The sequence below is a fragment of the Gregarina niphandrodes genome (assembly GCF_000223845.1).
Source record: "Gregarina niphandrodes unplaced genomic scaffold scaffold00044, whole genome shotgun sequence".
Lineage (NCBI taxonomy): Eukaryota > Apicomplexa > Conoidasida > Eugregarinorida > Gregarinidae > Gregarina > Gregarina niphandrodes.
In genome coordinates this window covers 47,309-61,553 of record NW_011645812.1, presented here as the reverse complement: position 1 = coordinate 61,553, position 14,245 = coordinate 47,309, and the positions used below count along the sequence as shown (strand labels likewise).

The window sequence follows — 14,245 nt, the reverse complement described above, 5'->3', positions numbered from 1 at the left end:
GAAATGCTTGCTAGCGGTTGCATGGGAGGCTTGCTAGCGGTTGCACGGGGCGCTTGCTGGCGATTGCACGGATACTCGGACTGGTAGACGTACTAGTACTCATACTGGTGATAGGACTGATACTCGTACTCTTGGTCGAACTGGTGGGTGTAGTGGCACTCGTACTGGTGGTGGGACCGATACTCGTACTCTTGGTCGAACTGGTGGGTGTAGTGGCACTGGTACTGGTGGTGGGACCGATACTCGTACTCTTGGTCGAACTGGTGGGTGTAGTGGCACTCGTGGGACTGATACTCGTACTCTTGGTCGAACTGGTGACTGTACTGGTACTGGTGGATGTACTGGTACTCTTGCTGGTGGGGACTGCACTGGTACTTGCAACGGTGGACGCACTCGCACGCTTGCGGGGACCTGCGCGGGGACGCTTGCTAGCGGTTGCACGGGGACGCCTGCTAGTGGTTGCACGGGGACGCTTGCTAGCGGTTGCACGGGGACGCTTGCTAGCGGTTGCACTGGTACTCGGACTGGTGGACGTACTAGTGCTCGTACTGGTGGCGGGACTGGTGCTCGTACTCTTTGGCGAACTGGTGGATGTACTAATACTGGTGGATGTACTGGTACTCTTGCTGGTGGGGGCACTAGTACTTATACTGGTGCTGGAGCTTTTAATTGTATTCGTACTAGAGGGTGACCTGTTGTTGATGACGGATGATCTATGGTCATTCGCTAAGGCTGGGCGTCTGGAATCTCTATGTTGATTTACACGTAGGATCTCTTTGGCCTCTGTACTTAAGTTCCAACACTCGTAACTGCATCGCTTGACTTCGTAGACGTCTTCCGGGTAGTTAGCGAAGGAGCCGGACAACTGGGCCAGAGAAGTTTCAAAGTCAGTGACGGTCACATCGTGCATTGCCCGGTTGCTTTTGAGCATCACTGGGCAGGTGACATTAACTACGGCGCAGTTGCAGGTCGTGACGCCACTGAGTGAACGCCACGAAGCGCTTGCGCCCATGCATCCACCAGAGTACCTGAGTACACCGAAGATTTGTTGGACTTGTTCTTCACGCGACATGGTCATGGTGCTGCTGGACAGCCACGCGTTGGACGTCGTGTTAGACGCCGTATTGGCTGATGGTGTTGCATCGGGTGTGGTATTGGACGAGGAGGGTTGTAGGAGGAAGTGTGCGAGAAGTCGTGTGACTAGAGAGCTGTATGTCTGTTCTGGGGTGTGGCAGAACACTTCGCACTTCTGGTGGCGGAACTCACGAGAGGTGTTCCAGACGGTCGGGAAGGACACGGGCCAGGGGTTGCCAAAGTCATTGCACTCCGTGGTCATGGAGTCGTTGCCGCACAGCAGGGTGCCGCTGCCGCAGGGCTCCTCGAGCGCGGGTTCACCGGACGACCAGACGACCGCGGCCTCGTGGTCGCCGAACCGCGGGCAAGCTCCCGCTTCCGCCGGCTGCTTATTCCACTGCGGCCAGAAGGAGGCTTTCAACCAGAAGGAGACGTTCGACCAGAAGGCGGCGTCCGGCCACAGCTGGTGCGCCGCGATCCCAAGGGAGCCCGCCGTCAGGACCAGCCCCAGGACAGCCCCGGTCGTGTATAAACAACAGCTCGCTGCGCACTTGGGCTTCGTCCTTGCTGCGGCCTCCAAGTCCCCACCGACGAAATCCCCGTCGTTCCAGTCAATAGGCTCGCCCACGGCCGACCGTAGGACTGCCTGCCTCTCGTCCTCGAGCACCTGTGGCAAGAGCTCGTTCAGCTCCGACACGTATACCGGCCGCGCCAAGGCCACCGAGACGTCGTCCGCCATGTCCTGACGCTGCATCTCGTACCCGTCTGGACTCATTCCGCCGATCTCGCTGGGGATGGCGTCCAGGTCCGGCAGGCGTTCACCAAAGACCTGGTGACAGAGTGCTTCCACCGCCTCAGGCTTGTTCCACGGCCCATTGCGCTCCAGATGACGCCGCAATGCGGCCAGCAGCACCGCTTCCGCGCGTTTGTCGCTAGGAACTTCCGAACGACGCAAAACCATCATCCGGTCCCACTGCTGGAACCAGTCGTAGTTCTCGCCTTCCCCAGTCGTCATCTCCATCATCAATGGCGTACTGTCGTCAATAGCCCGTCCATTGGTGGTGCCCCACTCCACCTCAAACGCCTTCTTGGGCGCCAACACCAAAACCGTCACCTCGCCGCCAGCCGAGCACATCCTTACCACCTGTGCCACAGAACCGCCCAGACCCGGCTGGCTGCCGTCTGGGTGCAGCAACACCGACAGCAACCCACTGCTCCTTAGCACGCCACTTGCCTCACTTTTCGACGCGTGCATCTCCGAGGGATAAAAACTAAAGGTCATCAGGGGCAACAGCAATGCGACCGACCAAAGTAAGCTTAGGACACGCACTCACGACCTAGAAAATGACGCGCCCAGTCGCGATCAGCCTCGCCAACTAGATAACCAGTTCAATGCCGAATGGTGAGGAAAAGCGGTAGAAATCGAATGAAGTCCGCACACCCTTCAACCGGCCAGAGACATAACATCAGCCAACACATTCCTTTCTTTGGAAAATGAGAATAAGAGACAAAGAGAGTTTTGAAGTAACTAGAAATGAGAAACCATGCCGTTCTGTTTTTGTTATCTCTTCTTGGCTGATGGTGTGTTGAGCACCAGTACGCTCCGAGCTTTAGCGAAAATCACATACCACGGTATTGTCTTCCTCGCGACCCTGGGTGTCATACCCTCACCTCAAGTCACCGATACCGTCTTCATTAATAAGAGAAAGAGACGGTATCGGTGGTCGCTGTGTTTACCGACGTCAGGACGCCACCGGACAACAGCGGCGGCCCCCCGCCGACTCCCCCACCACCAATGTCCACCACCCGCTTGGGAGCGTCCCAACACCGAAGCCGTCACATCACCGGATCATCTCCACCTGCGCCACACAATCGTCCGACTCCGGTCGGCTGCCGTTCGGACGCGGGAAGCTTTTTGGGGCGGCGTCCGGTGAACTGTTACGGGAGTACGTCGAGTTGAGTGGACGCGTCCCAACAACCATTTCAAAGCCCCTTTTCTGAAACCAAAGAGCTGTCCTCTCGACCTGCAGCTCCGCCCTGTCAGATGACGCAACCATGCCCTGGCTTTACCCCGACCGCATGCACGTCTAACGGACGGGCCGTGATCGGCCGCTTCTTACAGGAAGATTTAACTCTTGCTGGGTGAATTAATTCACCGCTGCGTGCTTCCGGACTTCCTCTTCCTTGTTTGCTCGTACAATCTCTTCGGCGTTTGAGCTTAAGAAGGAACACTCCTAGCTACAGTTGCCGATCTTGTAGGCCTGTTCCGGGTAGAGGGCGACAAGTCGGGGAGGTACGTTCTCACGCCGGAGGCTGTAGTCCGAGTGATCAAGCTTTCGTTGTGCACGCCACAGGTGATGTCCACTTTTTCGCAGAAGCAATGCCTGACCTTGTGGAGTTCTCGCCACGGCCGGGACGAGCCTGAGCAGCCGGGGTGGCGAATGAATGCTCCTCACGCAGCAACAAGGTCAGGACGCCCGTCCTGTCGGCCGGTGGCAGGCTCGTGATCGACGTATTCGTGATCGACGTATTCGTGATCGACGTATTCGTGATCGACGCCTGGTGTATCGCCGCAGAAGAGAGTGCCGCTTCCGCAGAGTGCCAGTGGCACAGGGGCTGTCCCGGAGCGATTCATTGTTCGCGGGTCCCCGAATTGCGGGCATCTCGGCTCACTGGGCCCCTCACTGGATCGCTCATAAAAAAGGACCAAATCCAGTACCCGGTGAGGCCAAGGGTGAGAGCGCCTACGAGCCAATATTCTGAGTAGAACTTGCGGGGCCGCGCCCTCCACGTCCCCGCTGTCGTTTCTCAGCCGCCGGCCTTAGCGGAGCCAGTCTTCAGCTTTCCATGCCACCGGCCTTAGCAGAGCCGCCCTCCAGTCTTGGGGCACCCGCCCCAAGAGCTCCGAAGCGTCCACCGGCCACGTGAGGGCAACCGAGACGTCGTCACCCTCGTCCAGACGCTGCATCCCGTACCCGTCGCCATTGCCTTGCAGCTCGTCCAGCTCGTGGAACTGCTCGCCAAAGACTTCGTGACACAACGAGTCCACCGCCTCGGGCTTGTTCCAAGATCCACTCCTATCCAGCCGGTGTTGCAGCACGGCTCCGCGCGTTTGTTGTCGCTCGGCGGTCCCTCCTTGGGACGCCACACCATCATTCGGTCCCAGTGCTCGAACCAGTCGTAGTTCTCGCCTCCACCATGGTCGTCTCCTCCCCTCCCAACTCTATCTCAAACGCGCTCTTCGCCGCCACCACCCGTGCAACCACCTGCGCCACACTCTCCTCCAACTCCGGTCGACTACCGTTCGGATGCATCAACACCGACAACAACTCTGAACGCCTAGCCCTCGACCGTAAGCATTTTTTTCGGACGAGGCCCTCAAAAAAGCGCGGCGGTGGTTTTGCCACGGAAGGTCCGTGGGGTTAGTGGCACTTTCGGGTTCGGTAACCATAACGTCTTCAGACGTAACGTTGGGTGTAGTTAAGGTATCCAGTAGTTAGCTTTCTCCAGCTGGATCCATTTAACCTTATCAACCTGGATCCTTATCCTTAGTATGATGTAGTTGTCGCTACAGTGGGAATAGCTTAATGTAAAACGTAATACCATGTCTGATACAAAAAAATACCATTGGCAGCATGTTGCTAAAGCAAAGTGCGTCTTCAGGTATTCGACGATACATCTTTCAGTAACAGGAAGGTAATCGAGAGCTTCGGTGTGGTGTTCTCTGAACTTGGTTAAGGTGTCTTGTGGGAAGGTGTCTTGTGGGAAGGTTAAATGGTCTAAAGCTCGGAGCGCAACGTATCGGCGCTTAACACACCAGGGGACCAAGAAGAGATAACAAAAACAGAACGGCATGGCTTCTCATTTCTAGTCACCTCCCCCTGTCTCTTGTTCTCCCCCCCAAAGAAAGAAAAGTGTTATGCCTCAGACGTTTGAAGGGTGTGTGGCTTTCCCTCACCAGAGGTTAAAATAAGAACTGGCATCTGTATGAAAACAGGCTGGCAACCAAGGGTGTTTGCACGAAGCCGGTCACGTTTCTGATAACGTTTTTGAAAGCTTGTAGTCATCATCGCAAACGGTTCTCAACACGCACTCCTCCGCGTTTGATACAAGCCGTCGTTGAAGCCTGGTAAAGTCGATCCCGGTTGCTCCTCCGTACCTGTAGCAGTGAGGAGTGCCCCGATTCACGGAGCACATAAAGGCACCCTCGTCGCGGCCGCACATGTCGCTAGCCTCGGACGGGCTGCGTTCGCAGTTCGTAACTCCTCCCTTGAAACACGCCTCCCACGGCTCCTTCAGCCTGACCAGCTCACTGTCGGGCACAAAGGTCGTGGTTGGTGCACCAGAAGTGGGAAAGCTAAGGGGGGTGTTGGCGGTAGTGTTGTCCAGACTGAACATTATGGGGGCTGTTTCATTGTAGTGATGGCGCAGCATCTTGACGGCCCAGTACAAGGCCATGGTGCCCGCGGTGAAGCCGACGGCGACGGCAGGCCACAGGAAATAGGGGCGTAACAGGAGGGAGGGGAGGGGCGGGGGTCGAAGAGAGTCCTCCACTCTTTGGATGAGTGCTTCAAGAAGTTCTGGACCTCCTCCGGCTTCAGCTCGCCCGAGTAGACGAGGGAGACTTCGTCGCCGCCGGTGTCTCGTTCCAATAGTTCGATGGGTCGCGCTCCGAAAATTTCGCGAACGAGATCGTCGCAGCCCTCGGGCTGAGTGGTGTCCAACCCCAACCTAGTCAGTCGCTTCATCAGCTGGCCAAACACAATGCCTTCCACCTGCGACATCGGACCCTCGAGGTCTGCCACCTCAGGATCTGTCGCCTCGGGGTCTGCCGCCTCAGGGTCTGCCGCCTCGGGGTCTGGCACCCCCGACGACTCTCCTGGCAAATAGAACTTCAGTCGCTTGAATTCTTCAAACCAGTCGAAGTTGTGACGGACGACCATCGGAATCTTTTCAGACCCTTCCGAATCCTCAGCCAAGTACTCCTTACTCTGCAACATATCAAACGCGTCCGGCGGTGCCGCCGCCACCGCATACGCCACCGCGCCCTGCTCTGTTATAAAGTACACCATGGGGCACACACCCCGCCGTGTCCGGCCTGGTGCCATCCGGCCTCAGGAGCACCGCGAATAACGCACCCGCTTCCGCGAAACTCGACTGTGTATTCCTCCCTGTCTCTTCCGGTTCTGTGCCCAGTCATTACGACGCGCACAACCAACTACCAATTACTCTGTCGTACCATCTTTCTGCCCACTATCTTCATGGGAACCTCACCGGCAGACACTACGGCCCGACAGTTTGGACACCCGCGCACTCCGCGTTTGACGTCGGGGAGTGGCGTGCACAGTACTCGGTCTGCCTTGGGCTTTCGGGAATAAACGATACACAAGCAATACAACCGACTTACGGGGAACTGACATTGAACTGACAGGAACTAATCATGGTGGCACAGGTAGCGACACTACAGACTCGAACCCGGGGTCCTCGAGCAGGTCCAGCGGGCGGGACGTCCAGCGGGCGGGACGTCCGACTTCAGCCACCGGCATGCCCACATCCTCTGCCGGCGCCGCCTGGCCCTTCTTCTTCTTGTTGGCGCTTAGCTCTGTGTTCACGAACTTCTGCACCGTCTTTAGATAGTCGGTCCAAGTCCGCGCCGCGGACTTGCAGTAGGATCTTGCCTTCACCTCCCTCACGAATGCCTTCAGAGGCGCATCCTCATCCGTGGGGTAAGGTCTTGGGCACATCCCAGACCAGTGTCCCTTACGGCCGCACTTGGCGCATCTCCTTTGCCCGCCCGTCATCTGCCGCTGGCTCCGATAGCGCTGGAACCCGACGCCGGAGGAGGTGCCAACCTTCCACGACCTGACGAGATTGCAGGAATTATGGCTCCGGACATGCTGTTGCAGCAGGCCATTCTGAGTCCTCTTTTCACTGGCGTTGCGCATCAAGATCTCCGACAACCACCCGCTGCAGAACCGCTTTTGGTCTGGCGCATTATTCCAGCTTCCCTTGAGCTAATAGGCCTTGCGTCCACTCAGAAAGCGTCGCTGTCTCTGCACCATTTAGCCGTGTCCTAGGGCGCGGCAGGGAAAGGCTCTCCGGGATGCAAATCCTCAGACCCTCTGGGCTAGGGCTCCAGCACTTTGTATCAATGCCCTTTCGGACAGGCCAGTCCTCTGTTGACTTTGATCTGACCAAGTCTGATACGGGGCTGTGTTTATGTTCGACGGCATGACTGGGTTACTGCTTGGACGGCTGCCGAGTGGTCGGGGAACTGGTCGGGAAGTGATCGGGAAAGTAGTCGGGGAGCAAGTTATGATTGGGGAGTTCTTTCTTTTAGCGATCTTATGTCAAGGGGACTCACTTGGCTGTTGTGAACCAGCACGCCAGCAGCCGTTAGCCAGCTTACCGTGTTGTCAAGAGAGATCGCTCGTCGATCCTCATGGAATTTTTGGCCGCGGCGTTCGTGTTGTCGAGCGGGAGTAGCGTGCGTTTGCCCTGCCTCTGACTGACGGACAATGGTGGGTTGATGCGCTTCTCGATCTGGCTGAGAGTGAAAGATTCCTGTCTGCCTCCTGAAGGTATCGCATTCTGCTAAATCAAGTGGGAGGTCTCCGTGGTGGGAGAAAGAAAGGGTTTAAGACGGTATAAGGGTATGACACTCAGGCGCGAAGAGTAGAGAGAGAGGGGGAGACGGAGAATAGTACACTAGTTGGGCGGTCAGATGGACTCTTGCTAGCTAAAGCTCGGAGCGCAACGTATCGGCGCTTAACGGACCAGGGGACCAAAATACCAAGAAGAGATAACAAGACCAGAACGGCATGGCTTCTCACTTCAACCTGCTTCAAAACTCTCTGCCTTCTTGCTATTCTGTTGTTCCTAGCGAGTGGAGTTAACGTAAAGGTGATCGACGCAGGTGAAGAGGTGGCACTGTCGCTTTTGGAACCGTATCGGGCCGACGATGGACAGTCCAGTTGAGAGTAGGTTACCCCCTGAGAAAGCCGATAGCCGTGCGTCTCCTTCTGATGCAGGTTAGGCGCTGTTTGGCGACGTTGCGGACGTCGAGTTACGCGGAAGCGAGTGCGTTATTGGCGGGGTGTGTGCCCCGCATGGTGTACTTTATAACAGAGCAGAGCGCGGTCGCGTATGCGGTGGCGGCGGCACCGCCGGACGTGTTTGATATGTTGCAGAGTAAGGAGTACTTGGCTGAGGATTCGAAAGGGTCTGAACAGATTCCGATGGTCGTCCGTCACAACTTCGACTGGTTTGAAGAATTGCAGGTCTAGCGTGGCTGCGGAGTCCAGTGCAATGCTGCCTTGGGTTTTGTGGAAAAAAACGATCACGAGAGGTATGACCTGAGTGAACCCTCCACACCCCCTCCCCGTTCAGTCCTCGGGTCACAACCAGCTCACCAGTCGGAACCCTGGGCGAGACATAACAAAATGACGGTCCAGGTTTTGTTGTTGGTTAAAAAAAAAACCTGCCGCTGTTTTGTCCATAATTCTGGTGAGATTATCGGAGTGACCAATGGTTCCAGAAGCGTGAATGGGTACGGGGTGTTGCGGAAGACCACACGGACTTCCGACAACACCCCGGCGACGTACCCGTGACAACCGTGGGCCTCTCTTGTGCCGTCTCTTGATACCCTAAACGAGTGGTGTGTCATAATTTCGAACTCGTCATAACCGTGGTCAAGTCGCATGTAGTCCGGCTGCCAACCATAGCTCACACAGGTGGTGTCCGCGGGCACTTGCGTCGGCCGTGGGCAGTGCAGTCTTCGCCACCGCTTCGTTCTCCGTGACGTAGCCGTGCACCACGGGAGTGGGCAGCAACTTCCAGCGTGCCAAGCGTCGACGTATGTTCCGTTCCGCTCCCCAGCGATGTCGCTCACTGATAGAGGAGAACAAACAGGCCGTTAACCCCCCCCCCCATCATGACCGTTAACCAAAATGAGACAAACAGGCACGGCAGGGGGTCTTCTGATGTTCAGTTTGCGGCATTCAGTTTGCGGCATTCAGTTTGCGGCATTCAGTTTGCGGCATTCAGTTTGCGGCATTCAGTTTGCGGCATTCAGTTTGCGGCATTCAGTTTGCGGCATTCGTAATGGCAGGACTTGGTGGCGTAATCTTCTTTTGAATAATCATCAAATGAGTCTGATACTGCTGCCAGGTTAACCTCCAAGTCAGTGAGTGTTGCATTGTGCATCATTGCTGTGTTTTGTTGGGGCATCACCTCGCAGGTTACATTGGCTATGTTGCACTTGCAGTTCGGGAGGTTGCGAATTTCTTGCCACGACGGGGCCGAGCCTGAGCAGTTGGGGTCGAGAGTAAATGCCTCGAGGAGGTGTTGGACTTGCGTCTCGGGCGACATTGGCGGGCCGTACATCCTGTTGAATGGCGGACGGAACAAGAAATGGTGGAACAGTCGCATGGTAAGTGTGCTGTCTACTTCTTGGGGGCTACGGCACAGCACTTCGCATTTTTCGTGTGGAATCTCATGAACGGTGTTCCAGATCGAGGGGTAGGAGACGGGCCAGGGATTACCGAATTCGCTGCACTCTGTGCTGCTGGAACCGTTGCCGCAGACGATGGTGCCGCTGCCACAGGTTGAGATGAGCATGGGTTCACCGGAGAACCAGACAGCGGTCCGGTTGGCGCCTAGCTGGGGGCAGGCCTCCGTTCCTCCCGGCCATATCAGACCGTCTCCCGGCAGCCTGTCCCGTTTCTCCGGCCAGAACCAGTAAGCCCCGAATCCAATCATACCCAGCGTGGCGAGTACGCCCATGGCTGTGTACGCCCGTCGTTTCAATGTTTTCTTGGCGGCCTTCACGACTGCTGGGTCACGTGGTCGTGAGCCCACAGACTTTCGCATGACCGGTCTCCAGTCCTTGGGAACCCGTTGGAGTAATTCTTTCAACTCCGACCGGTATAGCAGCCGCGTCTCGAGCACGACGATCCCATCCACACCCCTAACAAGAGGATACACTTCGTACCCATGTATTCCGAAGTCCGGGTCGCTGCGGGGGTCACGCAACTCGTGCAAGCTTTCGCCAAAGATCTCGGCAAACAGCGCCTTCACCGCCCCGGGCGGCTCGTGAGACAACCGTGTTTTCCATGCACGGAGAAGCGTCACCTCCGCGTCAGTCGTAGACCCATCCTCCGGTCGCAACACCATCATCCGATTCCAACTCTCAAAGCAGTCGTAACACCAAGGCCCTTTCTGCACAGTATACGCCTTACCCTCATCGGTAAACCGCGTCAACTCAAACTCCTCTCTAGGACCCAGCGCCAATGCCGTCAACTCACCACTTTCCACCTTAAGTCGCACTATACGCGCAACACATCCTTCCACACCCGGGCGGCTACCATCCAAACGCGTTAACACGGACAACAACCCACTTCCCTTCACACCACCCCACCCACTCTTGAACGTGCGCATTTCCCACCTACCAAAATCCACAAAAAAAATCGCACACGCACACACGCGTGCTACGGACATGTGCTACAGGGACTGGACCGGATCCGAGACACTCGAATCCTGGTACCAGTAGGGCACGAAGTGGGGTGCAGCGCTATCTTAGCTAAGGCTCCGGCATCTTAGACCGGCTTCGGCCCCCGCATCTATGAAGAACTGCAGCTGGGTGGTGCGCACATCAGATGGACCATCTCCGGTTTAAAACTGATTGGGTCAAACATCACTTCACAATACTACCGATACGCATTAGCCGTACCAGACGCCAACCAGGATCATTACTACTACTGCCGGCAACTACAACAGGAAACAAAAGGCCGGCAGGTGCTCGTAAGCTAGCTATAAACTTCGTAGTCGGGATGATCCCGCAGTTCGGGTGATCCCACTGCCCGTCCCGCTGGGCTACTCCCGTCCTGGTGACCCAGTGCCCGCCCTCTGTCAACGCTGTCTTGCTGCTAGGCCACCTGAGATCGTTACGTCTCTAGACGGCAGGATTTTTCCCCTCCTCCCTTTTTTGGCTTCGTCTAAAATGCGAACGTTGACGAGTGAGGTGAGTGGCGTGCATGGGAGTGAGTTGTTGTCGGTGTTGATGTGTCGGAACGCCAGCCGGCCGGAGTTGGACGAGAGTGTGGCACAGGTGGTGACGATGCGCGTGGGTAGTGGTGATGTGACGGCTTTGGTGTTGGCGCCCAAGACAGCGTTTGAGGTGGAGTTGGACCCTGCCAGCGAGCTGGCGGTGGAGACGGTGGTGGCGGAGGGCGAGGACTACGACTGGTTCGAGCACTGGGACCGGATGGTGGTGTTGCGATCGAAGGAGGGGCCGCCCAGTGACAAACGTGCGGAGGCGGTGCTGCTGGGTGCTCTGCGGCGACGGCTGGAGCGAAGCGTGGCGCAGGATAACCAAATGGCGACCGATGCCGTGGACGCACTGTGTGCCGAGGTCTTTGACGGCGTGGACGAGCTGTACCGCATCCTGGAGGAAGAGGGCGAGGGCGAGGGCGAGATGCAGCGTCTTGACGGCGACGGGGACGACGTCTCGGTTGCCTTAACTCGGCCGGTGGAGCCTTCGGAGTTGAAGGAGCTCTTGACGCAGGTGCCCGTAGACTTTAGACCGGCTTTACGAAGGGCGGTGGTGTGGAAGACTGAAGGCTGGAAGGACGTGGAGGTCGCGCGGTCGTGGTTGGGGCAAGCACCGTGGTGGTTTGTTCCCGTTGTCATCCTCTCTCCTATCCTGGTCTCGCAAGCCGCACATTTCGGGTACAACTGGTGGACGGGAACGCCGCCGGTGACGCCGCCGGTGACGCCGCCGAGTTGCCCGGTGCGCTATGGCCTGCCGAGCGCCCTCAGTATGGACCGCCTTAATCGATCCTGGAGGTTGGGCGAACCCGTGCCGACGGAACCCTGCGGCAGCGGGACTCTGTTCTGCAACAAGCTGAACGTCGGTAAGTACTGCAGTGAGTTCGGTAGCCCCTGGCCCTACTCCTTCCCCAGGGTCTGGAACAACACCGCTCTGATCCCATTCGACAAGTGCAGCATATTCTGCCATACCCCCGAAGAAGTAGACAGCAACCTCGTCAGAAGGCTTCTCGCACAGTTCCCGGACCAAGCAAGGCTCCTGAAGAATTTGATCGTCGCGTCCCCGCCGCGAGAGGATCAGGTGCCACAAGTTTTGCTGACTCTCGACCCGAAGTGCTCAGGCTCGGGTGGGTCGCGGCAAGAACTCAGCAACCTCCACGATTGCCACTGCCACCTAGCCCACGTCACCTGCGGGTTGATGGTGAAGCGCGACAACACGTCGCATGATGTCACTTTCACCGACCTGGACGCGCCGCTGACCCGGGTGCTTGACTCCTTCGCCGACTACCCCGAAGAGGAATACGACGTCAACAACTGTACTCACGGGTGCTACCGCTGGAGTACTGCGTGACGAGTTGGTGAGCACGACGATGGTCGGGTCCTGGGCCATCCTTCAACTCCAGGCGCCCGACGCCGAAGTATCAGGCCCGCTGAAGCCGCAACAGGCTGGACTGAAGTGACTAGGAACGGGCGCTGAGACGATTTGTCAACGCGCTGAAGTCCGTTGCCATTCTAACACTCGCCTCTTGCCACGGACGCATACCAACAAATCACCGCGACAAAGACACCGTCGACCAGTGGCCAACCATGAAATACTTTACGTCGACCAACCATGAATTACTTTACGACGAGCAGTGGGAGACCGAGTCACACGCGACTGTCGACCACGATCATTCATCAACGACCACGGACGCTTCTCTGTCCTACAGTCCTGGCCGACTACCCAACCAAGGAATGGGGAGCAAGGAATGTGACTTTCTCCCCAAAGATAAGTTCACCTTCGTTACGTCCTCCCTTCGGGTGCTATGGTTTTTAACCCACCCTAGCCCAGCCCGGCCTGACCCCCTATCGAACGCCCCGTTAAACCAGGCCGCGTTTTTTTTCCCATTTCAAAGCTTCTTTTCTAAAACCAAAAACTTGCGTCTGGTCTGCAGCTCGTTTGCTCGTACAATCTTTTCGGCGTACGGGCTTATTAAGGATCGTCGCTCAAGGAGCCTTGTTCCACATAGGGGGCGAAGGAGGTGGACAAGTCGGGGGGTCACAGTTGCCGACCTGATGGTCTTGTTCTGGGTAGTCTTCTTCCGGGTAGATGGCGAAGGAGTAGGGGACGTATGTTGCCATGTCAGAGGCTGTAGCCCCAGTGGTCAAGCTTTCGTGGTGCACGTCACAGATGATGTTTGCACGGTCGCAGAAGCAACGTCCGAGCCTGTCGAGTTCTCGCCATGGCGAGACCGAGCCTGAGCAGTCCGGGTCGCGAATGAATGCAGCGAAGATTGGCTGGATTTGCTCCTCACGCAACAAGGTCGGGACGTCCCCCCGGTCGGCCCGTGGTAGGTTCGGGATCCACGTATTGAGGTCTTGAAGGGGGAAGCGTTCGAGGAGCCGGGTGGCGATGGCGCACCTTGTTTCTTGGGGGGTATGGCAGATGACGCCGCATTCTTCGAACCCGAGTCTTTGGGAAATGTTCCAAGCCTGCGAAAAGAGCTCGCACCAGGGGCGGCCGAAGTTCCGGCAGAAGTCGATGGTAGACACGTTTTGCTTGTTGCCGCAGAAGAGAGTGCCGCTGTCGTAGGGTGCCAGCACCATCGGGGCTGTCCCTGAGGGGTTCGTTGGAATAACAGTTGTTCGCGGGGTCCCCGAATCTGAATCACGTCAGGTCACCGTCGTTCTACATCTCGTACCCGTCGCCATTACCTTGCAGCCCGTCCAGCCCGTGTAAGTGTTCGCCAAAGACTTCGCAATACAACGAGTCCACCGCCTCGGGCTTGTTACACGGTCCCGTCCTCTCCAGCCGGTGCCGCAGCGCGGCCAGCAGCACTGCCTCCGCGCGTTTGTCGCTCGACTTCTCCTCCTTCGGTCGCCACACCATCATTCGGTCCCAGTGCTGACACGGCCCGGGCGACACTACTGGATAGTCAGATCCAGCAGCGTCGCCAGTGAGTTGTCCCAATACTAAGACCGACGTTACTCGGCCGACGTTCCCATGGCTAAATCTCGTGGCTGACGCGGCCGTTATGTCCTCGGGCTCTGGGTTGAATCACTTCAGGTTCGGTGCCGCTTAGTTCTGCATCGTACTGCTTAGCGTCACACCATCATTCGGTCCCAGTGCTGACACGGCCCGGGC

The 14,245-nt window shown here is 57.2% G+C and overlaps 5 protein-coding genes across 5 annotated transcripts; 1 reads left to right on the top strand and 4 right to left on the bottom strand.

Annotated features, from left to right (window-relative positions):
* Window positions 1–680: 680 nt before the first annotated feature.
* Window positions 681–2,209, bottom strand: GNI_154440 (hypothetical protein; the record flags this gene model as incomplete). The annotated part of the gene is made up of 2 exons (XM_011134553.1): window positions 681–713; window positions 764–2,209. The coding sequence occupies 2 exons, from the start codon at window positions 2,207–2,209 to the stop codon at window positions 681–683; spliced, it is 1,479 nt and encodes a 492-aa protein (XP_011132855.1).
* Window positions 2,210–5,471: 3,262 nt separating this feature from the next.
* On the bottom strand, window positions 5,472–6,146 carry GNI_154430 (hypothetical protein; the record flags this gene model as incomplete). Its single annotated transcript, XM_011134552.1, has 1 exon — window positions 5,472–6,146. The coding sequence occupies one exon, from the start codon at window positions 6,144–6,146 to the stop codon at window positions 5,472–5,474; it is 675 nt and encodes a 224-aa protein (XP_011132854.1).
* Window positions 6,147–9,144: 2,998 nt separating this feature from the next.
* Window positions 9,145–10,512, bottom strand: GNI_154420 (putative transmembrane protein; the record flags this gene model as incomplete). Its single annotated transcript, XM_011134551.1, has 1 exon — window positions 9,145–10,512. One exon carries the CDS (start codon window positions 10,510–10,512, stop codon window positions 9,145–9,147), a length of 1,368 nt encoding a protein of 455 aa, XP_011132853.1.
* A 562-nt stretch (window positions 10,513–11,074) lies between these two features.
* On the top strand, window positions 11,075–12,472 carry GNI_154410 (hypothetical protein; the record flags this gene model as incomplete). The annotated part of the gene is made up of 1 exon (XM_011134550.1): window positions 11,075–12,472. The coding sequence occupies one exon, from the start codon at window positions 11,075–11,077 to the stop codon at window positions 12,470–12,472; it is 1,398 nt and encodes a 465-aa protein (XP_011132852.1).
* A 635-nt stretch (window positions 12,473–13,107) lies between these two features.
* GNI_154400 (hypothetical protein) lies at window positions 13,108–13,707 on the bottom strand (the record flags this gene model as incomplete). Its single annotated transcript, XM_011134549.1, has 1 exon — window positions 13,108–13,707. One exon carries the CDS (start codon window positions 13,705–13,707, stop codon window positions 13,108–13,110), a length of 600 nt encoding a protein of 199 aa, XP_011132851.1.
* Between the last annotated feature and the right edge of the window lie 538 nt (window positions 13,708–14,245).